General features: G+C 41.7%; 1 protein-coding gene across 1 annotated transcript; it reads left to right on the top strand.

The window, feature by feature from the left end:
• Window positions 1–267: 267 nt before the first annotated feature.
• dipk1b (divergent protein kinase domain 1B) lies at window positions 268–17,511 on the top strand. The gene is made up of 5 exons (XM_059994282.1): window positions 268–723; window positions 5,585–5,719; window positions 6,933–7,040; window positions 14,339–14,515; window positions 15,268–17,511. The coding sequence occupies exons 1-5, from the start codon at window positions 661–663 to the stop codon at window positions 16,078–16,080; spliced, it is 1,296 nt and encodes a 431-aa protein (XP_059850265.1). The 5' UTR covers window positions 268–660; the 3' UTR covers window positions 16,081–17,511.
• The last annotated feature ends 1,111 nt before the right edge of the window (window positions 17,512–18,622 follow it).

Raw genomic sequence — 18,622 nt, 5'->3', positions numbered from 1 at the left:
ATTACTGTTGATTGATTTTAGTCCAATGAGACTCTTGTTGCTGGGATTGCGTTTAAATGGATTGAAATGGATGGGATTGCCGTTTCTAAAAATGGGTTCCTGTTGAGGAGAATTTCTGCCCGTGGAATTCTTCTTTAGAGATTCCTTTGCTGCTGTTTTCCACGGCGAACTTGCTTCGGATGTGCTTACATTTCCTTCGTGTGGATTCCTTCGGGTTCTGCTCCATCCGACCCGACTCCATCCCCGATGGTTGGCACCCCGCTGCTGCCGTTCTCGTGGATCGGGTCCCTGGCGGGATTCGCACCTCCTCCCCGTCCTCCTGCGGATTGGCAGGCGTAGGACGCGCTCCCACCCCTTCTCCTCCTCCCCCGTTTCGATGCCCGGCGCATGCCCACCCGAACCTGCTCGCTGCAGCCGAGGACTTCACCGAACCCGGAGTGGCCGCACAAGCGGCGCCGAGCAGAGCGAAGCCGCGGCTCCTGCTCTCCGCTGATGGGGCTCGGCGCTGCGATAGTTGCCCGAGGGTAGGCGTTAATGCCTGCCTAGGTCCCGGGCTGCAGCGAGGGGCGTCGGTTCCTTCGCCCAGCTCCCGTTACTAGGAAGACGGAGAGTGGGGGTCGTGCCGTGCCGGGTTGTTCGGGCAGCGAGGCCGGTCCGAGGATGAGACGCGCCCGGAGGTTGGTCCATCTGGTCGTCTTCTGCCCGTTCTCTAGGGCTCTGCAGGTACTCAGGAGTCCGGGCTTTTAATGTGGGGGGAGGGAGGGAGGGCAAGGGAAGGGGTACCGGGAAATCGCCGACACCCCCCAGCCCCAAGTCGAGCATCGATAGCGTTACCGTCCGGGAGACCCCAAGCAACCCAGCAACTACAGTTCGCGGTAATGCAACCTCATTTAACATAGTAGAGCCTCATCCAGCGAAAATTGTCACGCAGCCAAATAAAGAGATGTCAGGGCAGGTGACCACAAGCTGTGCAAAAAGAGGTCGGCTTTAAAACTAGTCACAAAAGGAAGAGGGTTTTAAAAAAGGGATTTCCGAAGCTTTTGTGTCAAATAGCTGAGGCCATTCGCGCCGGCGATGAAGAGATAGTTTGGTGATGGTCGGAGATGTCTGGAGGTGCCACAAGCTGGGAGGGCTGAGATCCTGAGCAGATTAGTAAACAAGGTAGCAAGTGTATAAAGTCCACTTCACTGAGATGGGGCAGGGTCTGAAACTGTCCCAAGCCACCCTCTTTCCCAGAGCTCACACCACTTCCCTAACTTGCCATCTTGATTGAAATCATAAAATGGAACCAGGCCTTTTGGTCCAACTCATCCATCCTGACCATGCTGCCCAGCAAACTAGTGTCCATGTTTGGTTTGTATCCCTTTAAACATCTCTTATCAAACTATACTTTATTTCCTGGTTCCTCTTCCTCATTAACTCAATTGTAATATCAAGTATATACTTTAGATGGAATACTGGGAACTTTAGCGAAATACATCCTCACTTTCTCACAGATTTCTGTGAAAGTTGGACCAGTGAATCTAAGTGTTAGAGCTTATGTGATATACAGTGTGTCACTAGTCTCAGTAACTCTAGTCTGCACCCATTGTTTGTCCCTTTGGGTAGGATTATTCAACTGTAATAAAGGGAACATGTGCTTGGAGGCAGACAATGTGTGTGAAGTCTAAATGAGAACTTAACCTGTATTTACCAAATATTTATCAGTGTTTACCAAGAAAGATGTGGAGGACAGAGAGGTCAATGTGGATCTTGCTAATGTACTAGGATATTTTGAGATAAAGGAGATAGTGTGGGGTCTCTTAAAGAACATCTAGGTGGATAAGTTCCAAGACCCTTATTGAGAGAGTTAAGAGATGAGATTGGTGGGGTCTTGACCAATATCTTCTCTAGCCACATTATTCAAGAAGGAAAACAGGAATAATCCTGGAAACTATAGATTTGCAAGTCTCATGTGGTAGGGAAGTTCCTGGAGAAGATTCTTAGGTATAGGATTTGTGAGTAACTGGAAAATCACGGCTTAATTAAGGACAGTCAACACAGATTTGTGTGGTGTAAATTGATTGGATTTTTGAGAAGGTGAAAAAGGTGATTGATGAAGATAGAGCTGTGGAGGTTGTCTACATAGATTTTAGTAAAATGTTGTTCAAGGTCCCTCATAGGAAGCTCATCCAGGAGACTAAGATCCATGGTGAATTAGCCATTTGAATTCAGAAGACAGGGTGTATTGGTTGATGGGACTTATTCTGGTTGGAGTCCATGATTAGTAGTGTTCCTCTGGGATCTGTACTGGGACTTCTTATGATCTATAAAAATTACGTGGATAAAAATGAAGATGTGTGAGTAAGTTTATAGAAGATACAAAATATCTGGTGTGGATAGTGTAGTAGGCTGGTAAGGGGTTGCAACTGGAGTTTAACCTGGTCAAATGTGAAGTGTACTTTGGGAGATTAAATGTAAAGAGACAGTACATTGTTAAGAGCAAGACTCCTAACAATGTTGATGAGCGGAGTGATCTTGCTGCCCAAGTTAATAGCTCCCTGAAGATGACTACACAGGTTGATAGGGTGTTAAAGAAGGCATGTGGTTTGCTTGCCTGCATTAGTTGAGTAATTGCATTCATGAGATGGGACGTTATGTTACTGTTTTATAAAAGTCCAGTTAAGCCGCATCTGAAGAATTTCATTCAGTTCTGGTCACCCCATTGTGGAAAAGATTCGAGGCTTTGGAGAGGGTGCACAAGATTATCCTCATTAAGATGAGGGTGCCTAGATCAGAGGGTATGGGTTATAAGGAGAGGTTGGACAAACTTGAGTTGTTTTCTGTAGAGCATCAGAGGCTAAGGGGAGATCTGATAGAGGTTTATAAGATTATGAAGGGTTGAAATATCTAATACCTGAGGACATACATTTAAAGTGGGTGGGGGTAGGTTCAAAGGAGATGTGTGGATCAAGTATTTTAAGAGACTGTCAAGTGCATAAAATGCACTGGGTGGTACAGTACTTGAGACAATTATGGTAGGGCCATTTAAGAGGCTCTTAGATAGGCATATGAATGGGCAGGAAATGGGCATTATGTAGGCAGAAGGGATTAGTGTAGTTGAGCATTTGGTCACTAATGTAATCAGTTCAGCGCAACATTGCAGGTCAAAGGACATGTTCCCTTTCTGCGCTGGTCTATGTTTATGTCCTACGTCACCCAACCGGTTTCCTCTAGTTTATTTCCATTGTAGTCTGTACTAATCCTTATAATCAAAAGCTCTCATCTGAGCAAGAAGGATGAGGGTTCAAATATTTGTTAGTGGTGTGACCTCATCTGCCTCCATGCTGGGCAGTGATGATTCCTTCGTTTCAAAGGCTTTGATATTATCATGCCCCTGGGGTGTGGAATTGCAGTGCACAGCTAATAATGCATTTGCTTATCCAAAACAGAATTATTTTGTCCATTAAATACTGCTGTCATGTTTGAAGAGGCCCTTGATAGGCAACCTTTAGAATAATAAACCCTTAATTTAGGTTAGCCCTCTGCAGTGCTGTAAAGTGCTACACCACCAGACAGAAAGGAATGAGGGATGACACACTGTTGAAACATTAGAACTAAAGGAGTGTTGTGCTGTAACAGGGAACACTTCACTAAAGGATGTGCCATAGTAAGTGAATGTTAAAGGTACCCATATTATAAATGTTAAACTATTTGCTACAGTACTACTCAATGAAGAGCTAAAAGCTTACCTGAATGTCCAATCGTGTGTTTTCTCCTCTTAAGCAACATCTAAAACTGATGTTGGCAATTACCTAATTCTTTTGTTGGATCCATTGTGTGCAAACTGGCTTGTGCATTTTCCAACACTTCCACAGTAACTAGAGCTTCAAAAGTACTTAGCTCACCGTGAAGCACGTGGGCACCTGTGGCATTGCAGGAAAAGTGTCAGACATTGTGCTGTTTATAAAGACAAAATCGCAATAACATAACAGAATCGTTGGTGACAGAAGCAGAAGTCATATGAGAAAACGCTGCCACACAGTGAGCTGCGATTTGTTTGAAATGCAGATTCAATAGTAAGGTACAAAAGAGAACTAGATATATAGTTGAAAGAAAATTCAATGGATTACATCAGAATCAGGGTTGTTATACTGATATACGGTATGTTGTAAAATTTGCTGTTTTACAGCAGCAGAACAGTGCAATAAATTAAAAAATCTATGTAACATAAGAAATACTTAAAAAGTGAAAAAAAATCAAGTGAAAAGGAAGGACTTTTCATTCTGTGATTCTAAATCAGATAATTCTATGCAATAAGTTTCAAACTCAAACATGATTCACACTCAGCACTGAGGGAAATATGTTAATGAAGTCAAATACAGAAGCCTCTTTCAACAAAGTCAAACCTATCGACGGCAGTGGATACTTAATGATATTTGTTTAAAGCTATGCCTTGTCAAGAATATTGGGAGAAGTGGAATGTTCTATCTGAAAGGATTTTGGATATTAATTTATTAGTAATTTCAAAAAGGTATGTTGTCAAAAAGAACCACTTGCAGGGCTTTGAATGATCCAGGGAATGGGATGGCTCTTTACAGTACCAAATTCCTTCCCTTGTGCGATTTTATGAGTTCGCCTGTTCTGGAATTAGTATCATTGGACTTTTTATGTCCCAAAGTCACAGGCTGGACCACTTGTTCAATTTTCTGAAGCAGTTTGAAGTCACAACCAGTACAAGATGAATCCAGATTTAGTTCTGAGGTGAGGGAGGTCTGCACACTCAAAGATTCCTGTGAAGTTCAGGTGATTGCTTTGGTGGGACATGGAATTGAATATCTTTTTCCCTCTCTAAACCAAAATGTATCATCAAATTTAATTAACTTTCAGATTTTACCTGTTCAATTACAGTCTGACACAGAGTGCATGGGCAAACCCCAGTTCAATACAAGATTCAGGGCCACATCAGTGACTCCAGTCTGTATTTTCTTCTCTCACCATTGATTCCAGTCCCCACTTCTGCATTTTACAATCTACTATTCCCTTCTATCTTGTCAGATCAGACTGGCTTTTACCTCCTCTCCCAATCTGCTTTATTTAGTGAAAAGTGTTTTCTTTCTGATCCGATTATCTGAGTGCTCCTCTGCTGGATGAAGACAACTCCCTCCATGGATTCAGCTTGTATTCTCCTCAACGGATGCATGTAAACCACTTCAGCCACAGCAAATGAACACACCCCAGTGGCCACATGCAACATCCCCTTCACTTCCATTAGCTGCATGCAACAAATCCAATCACCAGATGAATGTAACTGCCACCACGGATTCTCCTTAACACAGATAGAAGGGACATTTCCATTAACTGGGTTATACACGTTCCCAATTGTCCACCTTCCTTGGAAACTTACAGCAGCCAAAAGATCTTCGTGTTTTCCAAGTGCAATCTTAAAACTGACAATGTTGTCATTTTCCATCAAGTCACTGGCTGGTGATCCCACATATTCATTATCCTCCTTTGGTAATTAATACAACCTGTAGCAGTGAAGCTGTGTGATGAGCTGTAATAGATGCTATTTGGGACTTACACAATTTTTTTTTCTTTATAGAAGCGCCTCCCTGGTGTCAAAGTGAAGTACCTGTTCTTGATGTGGTTAGGAATCTTGCTTGGCAGCTGGGTGCTTTATATGCACTACTCCTCCTATTCAGAATTGTGCCGAGGTCATATCTGCCAAATGATCATTGTAAGTTTTTCAGCTTTGGACAAATTAGCCGTTTTCAATCAATGCATGTCGTATGACTGAAGAATTAGCTCAATAATTGATGCTGAGTTATTAAAAATAGTACTTAATTTATAGAAAAATCAATAAGAAAGTAAAACGTCAGAAGCAGAATAAGCAAACTGATTTAAAAGTGGTCAGATTTGCAGATCAATGTTATCCAGTATCATCTTGTAAAGTGTGATATGTCAATGCCATAGCCTGCATCAGGATCGTATGATATGTGTAACTGCACAAAATCACATGTACGTTACCGGAGGGCATGCATTTGAGGTGAGGGTGGGAGTTCAAAGGAGATTGGGGATCAAAGTCCCCCCCCCCCCCCACAGAATAGTATACCTGGAATGCACTGCAAAGGATAGTAGTTAAAGCAGGAGTAATAAGAGACATTAAGAGGATCTTAGATAGCTACTTGAACATGCACAGAATGGACCATGTGTCAGAGATGAGATTAGTTTAATTAGGGATCATTAGCTTCATTGATTCAGCACAATATGGTGGCTGAGGGCCTAGTCCTGTGCTGTGCAATTCTATGTTCTGTAATGAGAAAAATGATATTTATTGAATCCTCTAATTTCATGCAGTGTTAGCACGTGGCCAAGTGGTTAAGGCGTCGGTCTAGTGATCTGAAGGTCACTAGTTCGAGCCTCATCTAAGGCAGCGTGTTGTGTCCTTGAGCAAGGCACTCAACCACACATTGCTCTGCAACGACACCGGTGCCAAGCTGTATCGGCCCTTGCCTTTCCCTTGAACAACATCGGTGGCGTGGAGAGAGGAGACTTGCAGCATGTCTCCAGCATGGGCAACTGCCGGTCTCCCATACAACCCTGCCCAGGCCTGCACCCTGGAAACTTTCCAAGGTGCAAATCCATGGTCTTTCGAGACTAACGGGTGCCTATACAATAATTTCATGCAATTTCTTCTAGATCTGAACTTCTATCTCGGATCTCCAAACTCAAAAGCAAGATCCCTGAATATCTAGGACAATGAATGATAAAGAGGCAAGATGGAATTGTTAACAATATCAGAAGAGAAACTGGCCCAGTTTTGAGCCCTTTTGAGTCCATTGTTCACTGAGCTATGAATGGGATGTTTCATATATCTCAAAATTGGTATCTCCTTGTTGTTGGTAATAATTATTAAAAGCACTTTGACCTACAATATGATTCTCTCTCAGTGTGATCGTTATAAGAAAGGAATTATTTCTGGATCTGCATGCAAGGACTTGTGTGAAGAAAACAAGTTGCTGTTTCAACAGTGCCTATCATCAAACCCTGTGAATCAGGTATTTGATTTATTGATGAAGCTAGTATCAGTGTTTATACAAATGTTCGCACATTATGGTTGACATCTGGGCTCAATAGGCACTGGGAGGCATGTTTACACACAGGAACATTAAATAGCCAAGCCAACATGGCCCAGTTCCTGTATAATATGAAAGGCAAATTTAAACAATTCCCTTCCATGGATCTGGACTTGGGTTTTCTACAACTCAGAACAAGATCTAAGGCTGCCCTGTCCCCAAACTGCTATGGAGTAAAAATGGGTACCTGAAATTCAGGACGTTGGACCCAAGCTGAGTTTTAAAAAAACAAGCATTTTAAGATGTATTTGCTTCATCAGAGGTCGATGAGCACATGACTTACTGGTATCAAGAGTGCAAAGGGAATTCTACATGTAAAAGGGAGGTTAGAAACATAGAAAACCTAAAGCATAATACAGGCCCTTCGGCCTACAAAGCTGTGTCAAACATGTCCTTACCTTGGAAATTATCTAGGGTTACCCATAGCCCTCTATTTTTCTGAGCTCCATGTACTTGTCCAGGAGACTCTTAAAAGACCCTGTCGTATCCTCCTTCACCACCATCGCAGCCCATTCCACGCCCCCTCCACTCTGCGTAAAAAAACTTACCCCGATATCTCCTCTGCACCTGCTTCCAAGCACCTTAAAACTATGCCCTCTCATGCTAGCCATTTCTGCCCTGGGAAAAAGCCTCTGACTATCCACATGATCAATGCCTCTCATCATCTTATACACCTCTATCAGGTCACCTCTCATCCTCCGACACTCCAAGGAAAAAAGGCCGGCCAAGTTCTCTCAGCCTATTCTCATAAGGCATGCTCCCCAATCCAGGCAACATCTTTGTAAATCTCCTCTGCACCTCTTGTATGGTTTCCATATCCTTCCTATAATGAGATGACCAGAACTGAGCACAGTACTCACAGTAAGTGGGGTCTGACCAGGGTCCTGTGTAGCTACATTATTACCTCTCGGCTCCTAAACTCAATTCCACAATTGATGAACACCAATGCACCGTATGCTTTCTTAACCACAGAGTCAACTTGCACAGCAATTTATTGCATTTTCCCAAATGAGATTTTGGAGGGTGTTCCTATGAAATGAATTGACAACAATTGTCTTTATTGCTAATCTGTACTAGAGTTAGTAATCATAATCTGTAGCTAGAGTTAGTAATCATAAGAAAGACACAGGAGATAGTTTGTATATCACTCATTGAGGAGCTGTCATACATTCTCATCTCAGTCCAGTTCCAGGTTTAATCCACCTCTTTTCCTCCTTCAAAGGTAACATGAATTTCTTAGAAACAATCAAATAAAACTCCAAGCTAAGCTAGTATCAAATTACAATAAGTATTATTGGAGGTGAATCTGGAATATGGTTTTTGTGTTCATTTGTGATCCTGTGTTTCTCACGATATTAGACCAAGCCTAACAGAAGTTAAATGAATCCAGACGTTATCATTTGTGAACATGGCAATCTTGAGAGGTGTAGGGGAGTGTATAAAGACCGTTTGAGAAAGCACATAAATATAACTTATTTTAATATGTTTTAACAGTCAAATCATTTCTCAGAAGTATTAACTTAAAGAATATGGCTCCAGGTCACCAACAGTGACATCATACTCTGAGGAAGTTTGAACACTAATTGTGGCGTCACTAGAATGACAACTAATGTGGGTGAATGGAATTGAATGAACCCAATTAAGTAGTAATTAACTTTCTAAGCCTTCCAAGGCAGTATGCAGTAGTTGATACTACTCACTCACTTACTGCCCGTTATGCCACTGGCGTTTAGGGCAGCAATGAAGGTCCTCCATCTCTGGTGTTGTTCGGGGCTTCCTTCATCATGTCAGTAGTTTCCTCTCAGTTTTCACTATTGTTAGCCATGCAAGTCCTGGGTGGAGACTCAGGAATGCTGTCACGCTCAGATGAAGAATTCCTCATTGGTGTTTCCATAACAATTTTGTTTTACTGGTCAAGGAGAGGTCTTAGCCCTGAGTTGAACCCCCAAACATGGAGGGCCAGCGGACCTCTCTTTGTCTGTCCTCTATCCTAAAGCATAAAGCTCAGACTCCAGCCAACATAGCTCTCTGTGTCCTTGAGACATGCAAGCCTCCAAACTACAACAAGGTTGTGGTCCTCCAGGAGTAGTAGTTGAGACTAGGTGAAAGATTAATATGTAAGGATTTGCACCAACACACCACTTTCCATCTTCAATACCCATCAAAAGACTTCACAATCAATGAATTATTTTGATGTAGAAACAATGTGGATTTATTAACAAACAAAGCAGCCAGGTTGTGCAATGAAAGATCCAATAAACAGCTAAGATAATGAATCGTGTGTTTAAAGGGATATAACCATATAACAATCACAGCACAGAAACAGGCCATCTCGGCCCGCCTAGTCCATGCCGAACTCTTAATCTCACCTAGTCCCACCTACCCGCACTCAGCCCATAACCCTCCACTCCTTTCCTGTCCGTATACCTATCCAATTTTACCTTAAATGACACAACTGAAGTGGCCTCTACTACTTCTACAGGAAGCTCATTCCACACAGCTATCACTCTGAGTAAAGAAATACCCCCTCGTGTTTCCCTTAAACTTTTGCCCCCCAACTCTCAAATCATGTCCTCTCGTTTGAATCTCCCCTACTCTCAATGGAAACTGCCTATTCACGTCAACTCTATCTATCCCTCTCAAAATTTTAAATACCTCGATCAAATCCCCCCTCAACCTTCTACCCTCCAATGAATAGAGACCTAACTTGTTCAACCTTCCTCTGTAACTTAAGTGCTGAAACCCAGGTAACATCCTAGTAAATCATCTCTGCACTCTCTCTAATTTATTGATATCTTTCCTATAATTCGGTGACCAGAATTGTACACAATATTCCAAATTTGGCCTTACCAATGCCTTGTACAATTTTAACATTACATTTGATATTTTTGGTTAAAAGACTTAAATGTCCAGTAGTACTGCATTCAATTATGGTCACCATGCCATAGTAAAGATGTGATAGTGCTGGAAAGATTCATCAGGATACTTCCTGGGATGATGGGTTTAAATTTTGAGGACAAACTGGAGAGGCAAAGTCTGTTTTCCTGAAGCAGAGGATATTAAAGTGGTGCATGATTGAGTTACATAAAATTATGAGAGATATTGATAGGACAGACTGCAGGAAATGTTTCCTCATATTAGAGGTAAATAAAACTGGAGGACATAGGTTTAGAGTAAGGGTGAAGAGATATAGAGGGGATGTGAAGGTGATCTTTTTCACCCAGTAAGTGGTGACTACCTGGAATGTACTGCCTGGGAGTGTTGGAAACAGAGTTAGTGGCAGTATTTGTCTAGATGAGCATTTGAATCACCTCAGTGAAGAAGAGTATTGTTTTGGAACTCCAAAATTAATTAAAAGCAAAAAACACAGCTGGAATGCGAAACTAACTTTTTTTTTACTTTAAGCAAGGTGCGCAGAAATCACATGGTAGCATGATGATGTACTTTTACGCATAACTCGCAATGTATTATGTAAACAAAGAATGCTTAATCAATATATTTACAGTACTACTCAGATGTTACTAATATATTAAATACACAACATTCTTCCTTGCTTAGCTATAAACTCCAACTCAATATAGAATGCATCTCAACCATACACACATTATGTATATAATACAACTACTATACAGACATTCAAAGCATAGTAAATTTTAAATTGTACCATTCAGGCCCAAAGATTTAATCACTGTGCCAGGTGAGACTCATGGCTGTGAAAACAGTCTCAGATTCTGGAGTGGGGCCTCCTCTAGGATGGTTGTAGGAATTGACTCTGGGACTGCAGGAAATGGTTCAGACAGCTCTGACCATCTTTCTTCCCTAATAATTGACACTGTTCTCAACTGATCGATGTGTCATCTCCCGATGATATCAGGCACAATCTCTACTATGTAGAAGGGGATTCAAATTCTATCCTTAATCTTTCCAAGTACCAATTTTTTGATGACCTCTAGTTCCTTCACCTGGACTGCTTGTCCAGGAGTGAAATATCGAACCTCCTAGTTTAAGAATTTGTCTCAGCTGTTGCCCTTCATACTCCTTCTGAGATTGGGTCTGAGGAGATCCGAGTGTGATTGCAAACAACAACCCAGGAACAGCACAGCTGGTGAGTTGGTGGTTGTGGAGTGTGCTGCATTGCGATAGGCAAGGAGGAAATTGACAAGCTTCTGATTGAATGTCAGTGTAGTGTGTCCTGCTGACATTGCTCATTGTTCATGCTTTAGACTCTCGACACACTTTTCCACCAAGCTGTTTGTAGCTGGATGATACGGTGCAGATATCATATATCTGATTCCATTCATTTTCAGGAATGACTTGAAACTGTTCTACACAAAGCTGTGGACAATTTTCACTAAGTGTTCTGGAACATCTGTCCTTGAAAAGAGGCTTCTCAACACATCAGTATGCAAGACTGTAGCAGAGGCTATTGGGAATACTTCTGGCCACTTTGTACCTCCACCTACTACTATCAAGAAATTTGTGCACATAAATGGTCTGGCAAAATCTACTTGAATCCTTAGCCAGGACAGTGCAGGTGATTTGTAGGGATGGAGAGGTGCTGCTCTTGGCATCTTCTGGGTATGTTGGCAATCCCGAGCAGCGCATGGCAAGCTGCTCAATCTGCTGATCTATCCCAGGTCACCAGACAAAGCTTCAAGCCAGCCCTTTCATTTTAACCACACTTAGATGACCAGCATGTAGCTCCTCTAACACTTCTTAGCTCTCAGCTTGGATGATACATCTCTCAGCCCCCCCACACAAGGCAACCTCCATTAAGGGCAAGTTCATCCCGCCACTGGTAAAAATAGGGAGTTTCTGTTGCATATTCCCACCATTTTGGGTGGCCTTGTAGACCTGAGACAGTGTGGGGTCTATTCTGGTTTTCTTTGGATCATCTCTGCTGTAATAGGCATACTTTCATTTCTATTAGGGAGAATACAAAAGAGTAAAAATTTTTCAGGTACTTTCTATTCCAAGGGTAAATGGGACAATCTTTCAGCATTTCCATGCTTAGTTGTCCTCTTGAATTCAATCTTGTAATTGTGTCCTCCAAGAACCAGAGGCCAGCTCTGTATTCATGCTCCTGCTGTTAGTGAAACAACCTTCTGTGGACAGAAAATTGACATGAATGGTTGTTGATCAGTAGCGAGAGTTAACTGTCTCCCATACAAGTACTGGTTAAAGTGTTTTACACCCCAAAGAGGCTCAAAGCCTCTCTCTCTCGATCTATGCATAATTTTTCTCTGCAGAGGTAAGGGAATGTGATGCAAAGGCCTTTACTTCCATCACTCATAACATGGGACATGAGTGCATCTGTATCATACAGTGAGGCATTACAGGGAAGCTTCACTGGACAGTGTGAATCATAATGTGGGAGTACAGTGTCTGAAATCACTATTTCCTTTACCTTTCTGAAAGACACCTCACACTGCTTCACCCACTGCCATTTCTTCCTGATCTGTAGTAATGAGTTCAAGGGGTGGAGCACAGTAGCTAGGTTTGGCAGGAAACTGTTACAGTAATTTACAAATCTTAAAAAGGACTGCATCTATGACACATTGTTTGGTCTTGAAGCATCCACCACTGCTTGAATTTTCTCAGCACACGTGTGTTAATTCTTGTGCGTCAATAGTGCAACCACAGTAAGTGATGCTTGGTTTAAAGAATTCATACTTGTTGAGACGTGCTCTGAGCCCGTAATCTTCCACAGCCTTGAGATTTTGGAGATGTTCCTTATCATCTTTACTGGTAGCAATGATGTCATCCAGATAACACTGAGTGTCCAGGCAGCCTTGCAGCACCTGTTCCTAGCTTTTTGTCAGAGTGCAGACGCAGATGCTACTCCAAAAATGAGCCTAGCGTGACAAAGTCCTTTGAGAGTGTTAATGGTGAGAAACACCTTGGACTCTTCTTTCTCTGTCTGTAGGTAGGCCTCAGCTAAGTCTACTTTGCTCAAGTGTTTTCCTCCAGAAAGATTTGCAAAGATATCCTCTGTCCTGGGTAAAGGGCAAAGATCCATTGATTGGGTGGGCTGAATAATTTGTGTTACATTTTGTATGACTCGTCCACACTAGACCGGATAGATCCATAACTGAAGCTTTTTCTCTTTGTTTTGACCCTCTGTCCACACTGAAACGGCGTTTTCCTCCCCCGAAAATGGAGCTTTTCTAAAACGCTCTCCAGAGTGTGTAAATCTGAAAACGCCAGCTGGGCGGTATAGTGTGTACAGGGTAACTGGAGCTTTTTAAAAACTCTGTCATGATGTGCCGGAACAGATGGTGGTGGCAGCGCGGCATTTCATTGCTTTCTTGAACTAAGAGGAGGAAATGGAAATAGTATACCGTTTCTTCTTCGCTGGTTTTCTGTAGCTGTGTCCTGTGCATGTGCCCAGTAGGAGGAGATTCATTCAAATACCCGTTTTAATGTGGACGGAGGTATTTTCAGAAACGCCTGGTGTGGACGCCTATCGTTTTTTTGCGACACCAGCATTTTCAAAATTCACCGGCTCAGCATGGATGTACTCATCCATAGTCAGTGTTATGGGACCATATGCATCCACCAGAATAGAATGACAAACAAAAAAGATTTTATCATTACATTACGCATCTCTTCTTGCAAATGCAGGTTAGATTCAGAGCTCACTTTCTTCAATGAAGTGTGACTCAGAGACAAGAATGCTACCAACTGTACTTGGCATTAGAAAGAGTATTTCTATGAGATTGTATTGTTCAATGTGTTAGTTGAGCATAAAAGAATCTAATGAACATTTTTGACATATATATGTAGGCCATATCTTGAATACACATTTTGGGAAATTACTTTTTAAGATACAACGTACTATTAAGAGTGGATACTGCTACCTTGGAGGCATTGGTGACTTTGGACCAATGATTTTCAGACTTCTTGTTTTGCCCTGTATCTGGACCCGTTTGAAATTGCTAGGTTAATTACCATGTTTAGTCAACTCCATTAATGTCACATTGGTAGGTCAATTTGAATCAATCTTCATTTCCCCCCTCTCTCTCCATACAAGGACTTTTCTGATCACACAAACTGCCATTGAGAATCTCAGTAATCCGCATTGCTTATCACTGATACATTCAGTAAAATACAGCTGGTCTTGAGAAATGCAAGAGGTACAATGAGATGTGGTGAAGGTGGGTTGTGATGCCAAGGGCAGTAATACCATCTTCATCCTGTAATGTCTGAACCTCTCCTAGGTTTATAGTGGTATATGGAGAGGGAAGGAAGTCATTATTAAGTGTGGGATAGAAGATGCCTTCAGAGCGGACCTAAACCCAGAGACTCTGCCTCGGAGAGATGTTGTGCTGTTCGACAAACCGACTAGAGGTACCTCAATGGAGGAGTTCAAGGAGATGCTGCTAACATTCCTAAAGGTTGGTTTAATAGGATTTTCTATCAAACATCTCGGATTCTGAAGTTCTAATTGATTGAATCAGATTCGGGATCTGTCACGAGTTGAATTGCTTCAGGCAAATCAAAATTTAAGCTCAAAATCTACTTGATGAAAGTAGATGCAGGGTGGAATCCTTCCTAGTCGTACCAAACTCCTCAGAAGTGAATATCACCTTGTTTACATATAGAAGGATCTTTAGGTATTCTATCAGATCCAGACAAATAATGGGGATAAAGAGGGGGCATTAAGAACACTCACTTGCCTCTTTGCAAAATCCTAGAAACCCTTCCTGGTCTTCTGTAAACTTGTACTGCACTGATGATCCTGTACCAGTCCTTTTATAGCAGAAAGGTGCCTTGTTTCTTTTACTTGATGCCCAACCTTAAATAGTAGAACCATGATTTTAAGATAATTTATTCAAATATTCCTAAAAGGCTTCTAACACATATTCACATCTGACCTCCAGACAACACCATTCACACCAGGATTCGTCCATCATCATTAAACTCACCAGCTCACCACAGACAGCTTATGAACCTCTTCCCCCAAAACTCCTTATCGAGCCACTGTTTGGATTAGCTTTCAGCTTTCTCCTCCTCTAAACCATATTCCCACTGACAAATAGCCTATAAATTTCACACCAATCCATACTCAGTTTTCTTGTTTTTACTTTGAAACTGTATTTAGTATTCCTGCAATGCTGTCAATCACAATGCTTTCACTTTATTTCAGGCTAGTCTTGGAGATCAACAATCACTTGGAAACCTTGTTACCAGAATAATCAGCATGGCTGATATTAACCAGGACAAGAAGGTGTCATTAGCAGAAGCAAAGTCTATCTGGGCTTTGCTTCAGCTGAATGAGTTTTTATTGATAGTTTCTCTGCATGAGAAAGAACACACAGCACAGTTGCTGGGCTTCTGTGGAGATTTGTACATCACCGAGAAGATCCCCTACCACTCCCTCTACAGCATCAAGGTGCCACATTTCCTTGAGGCAGTTTTACCTTCAGTGTTGCAGAAGAGCCTGAACCAATGGTTTGCTCCTGCATGGCCCAGGCGAGCAGAAATCACCATTGGACTCCTAGAATTTGTGGAGGAGATTTTTCACGGCACTTACGGTAGTTTTTATATCTGCGACACCGACCCAGGTAACATCGGCTACAATGAGAAATATGATTTTAAAATGGTTAACCTCAGGAAGGTGGTAACAGAGATGACGCTTAAAGATTTCTATAAAGGGCGTCATTGTGAACACAACACAGACTGCACACACGGAAAGGACTGCATAGCAACTTGTGACAAACTCATGAAGCAATGCAATACTGAACTGATACAGCCAAATCTGGCCAAAATTTGTGGTTTACTGCAGGAATATCTGCTGTACGGAGCACCTACTGATTTCAGGGATGAACTACAAAAACATTTACAAACCTGCATGACTCTGAATGGCTTAGCAAGCCAGATGGAGGTACATCATTCACTGCTGTTGAACAACATCAAAACACTACTTTGGAAAAAGATCTCTAACACCAAATATTCTTAAAGGGTTAGAGATTCTCTAAGCATTGTATTTGGAATCTTTAACATCACTTATAAATTAGTATTATCTGTGTCAACAACTTCGTAAAATTCTAGGCAAGTAGCTGTAGATCCTAATAAGGCAATTTAAAATAACCTTTACATTGTCAGACTTTAAACCTGTTGTAGTGTGAGGGATGAAAATGATATTAAAGATGAAATATAGCGGTTGCAGAACAAGAAACATTCATTTGGTTGTGGGTTTTTGCTAATCATTAGGGAATTGTCCCACTAGTTAGTCTCAATCATGAGTATAATTTTTATCAACAGAATATGATCCATTAGTAATAACCTTCAACCTGCCATCTTCTTTAACCCATGGTGAATGTCACAAATATTGAGTATGTCAGTATGCTAGTGACTTCCCCGAAAAGTTGCAATTCAAATATTTACCTTCTACAGATACAAGAGGATCTGAAGTAACGATCTGCTGCAGCAATTCAGCATGTCAAGCAACATCAGTGTAGGGAAAGGAATTGAAGCAGGGTTTCAAGCCAAAGCACCAACAATTCCACTCACCTTTCTGCACAGTGACACTAATATCTCCAAAACTTTAGTCCTCAACTTCGCTTCTGATTGTGCTATCACCAGAACCTTCATAACTCCCTCAGTAGCTCTAAGCAACATCTTCTACATGCCACCCCCAACTTTTCTACATACAAGCTTCATTCATTTTCCTAATCTCACTTGTACCATATGGTCTTATATTTAGGTAGCGAGGAAGAGGTGCTACTTCGAACTCCAGTTTTTTTTTAGCTTGTCGCACCAGACATTCAGCCAATCTTGTCTGGTGCGTGGTGTCATGATTGGTCTCCTTTCGGATTAATCGGGTCACGATATGAATGTTCCTGACTCGACCCTTGTTTTTTTTTTAAACGAGGCCAAGTGGCTAGCTCGACACTCAACCTGCCACGGATGGAAAGCGTGCTTGGGAGTGGCTCAACTTGGATTCGAACTTGGGAATCTTTGCTCCGGAATCTGGCGCTGATGCAATTCCTTTCACTTTTCCTTTTCCTTTTCCCTTCTCCAAACATACTTATACCACCTGCAAGACAAAGACAATTTGCACATGGGAATGCCACTACCTGCAAATTCTTATTTAAATGACCCATTATTTTACCAGAAATATGTCATAGTTACTTCAGCATGACTGAGTCTACATTCTACTATTCCCTACCTAATGACACTAGGAGTACCCTCACCAGATGGTCTACAACTGTTCAAAGTGACTCACCTGCACCTTCTCAGAGGTAATGATAGGAAATAAACAACTGCTATGCCAAGAATGTCTTGTAAATAAATAAATAAATACCAAAAGAAAATAGGTGGATCATTGTGCTAATATATGTCTACTGTGTTCTCAGTTTGATGGTGTTGTTTTAATGTGCTTCATCTCTAAACCTTCCCCCTCCCTATTTATCACAATGTTTCAGAGACCAACCCTTAAAGTAAACTCAAGACAGTGTCCTTCGATATAGAAGTTGTATTCCCTGTCATGATGTTTGGGTGGGGGAACCTGCCATAACAAGTCAAATGTCTCATTACCTAGAAAGTGAGCATTCCAAACCAAAATGTTTTGTTGCATTTTAGTCCTATTTAGGTCAAATAAAGTTTAAAGCAGCAAGATGAATCACAGAAGGCTCAAAGAGCTACATAGTTATGTAGCTACATAGAGCTAAATCGTTATTCCTTTACTTCCCATGGGACCCAAAACATTTCCCCATTTCTTCGCACACAAGATGGTGGGATTTAAGACTTAGAGCAAAAGCTCTTGGACACCGGCTTTGAGCAAAACTACTTGAAACCAGGCACCCACAATGAAATACGTTGATCAAGCATGTCTGGGGAATCCTTGTGGATATGGGAAACAGATCCCACACCCCAGCTCAACATCTTTTAAGAAACTGCTTTAAGGCAGGTAGCTAGCAGAACCACTGCCTCACAGCACCCAAGATGCACGTTCAATCATGATCTCTGCAAATTCCACACAGATAGTACACACTACATTTGACCACATGAGCTCCCTTTGGATGCCCGTTTTTATCATATCTCAAAAGTATTCAAGTTAGTAGAGTAAATGTTCACTTTAAATTGTCTCCAAAGCACAAAACACTGTGCAAAAAGCTTTAGAGACCCTAGATTGTTTTATATGGTTTTATATAGAATGGCCTCAACAGCTCTGATCCCAGCCTTATCAAGGCTGGCTGGAATTACTTGGGACAGATAGATGGAAGTGTACAGGAATTGGGATGTTGAAGTTGTACAAGATATTGGTGAAGCCTAATTTGAAGTATTTTGTGCAGTTTTGATCATCCATTAAAGGTTGAAAGAGTACAAGGAAAATTTAAAAGGATGTTGCTGGGACAGGAGGACCTGAGTTATATGGAAAGATTGAAAAGGTTAGGACTTTACTCCTTGGAACATAGAATATTGAGGGGAGATTTGATAGAGGTATACACAATTATGAGGGGTATAGATACGACAAATGCAAGCAGGCTTTTCTCTCC

This window comes from Hypanus sabinus, chromosome 18 (genome assembly GCF_030144855.1).
Source record: "Hypanus sabinus isolate sHypSab1 chromosome 18, sHypSab1.hap1, whole genome shotgun sequence".
Lineage (NCBI taxonomy): Eukaryota > Metazoa > Chordata > Chondrichthyes > Myliobatiformes > Dasyatidae > Hypanus > Hypanus sabinus.
This window is presented reverse-complemented; position numbering and strand designations above follow the sequence as displayed.

Excerpts from the sequence above, each read along its gene's own strand:
- dipk1b (XM_059994282.1), top strand. The coding sequence starts at position 661 with ATGAGACGCGCCCGGAGGTTGGTCCATCTGGTCGTCTTCTGCCCGTTC. Across the intron at positions 724-5,584 it reads CGTTCTCTAGGGCTCTGCAG|AAGCGCCTCCCTGGTGTCAA; the intron begins GTACTCAGGAGT and ends TTTTCTTTATAG. Across the intron at positions 14,516-15,267 it reads TGCTGCTAACATTCCTAAAG|GCTAGTCTTGGAGATCAACA; the intron begins GTTGGTTTAATA and ends ACTTTATTTCAG.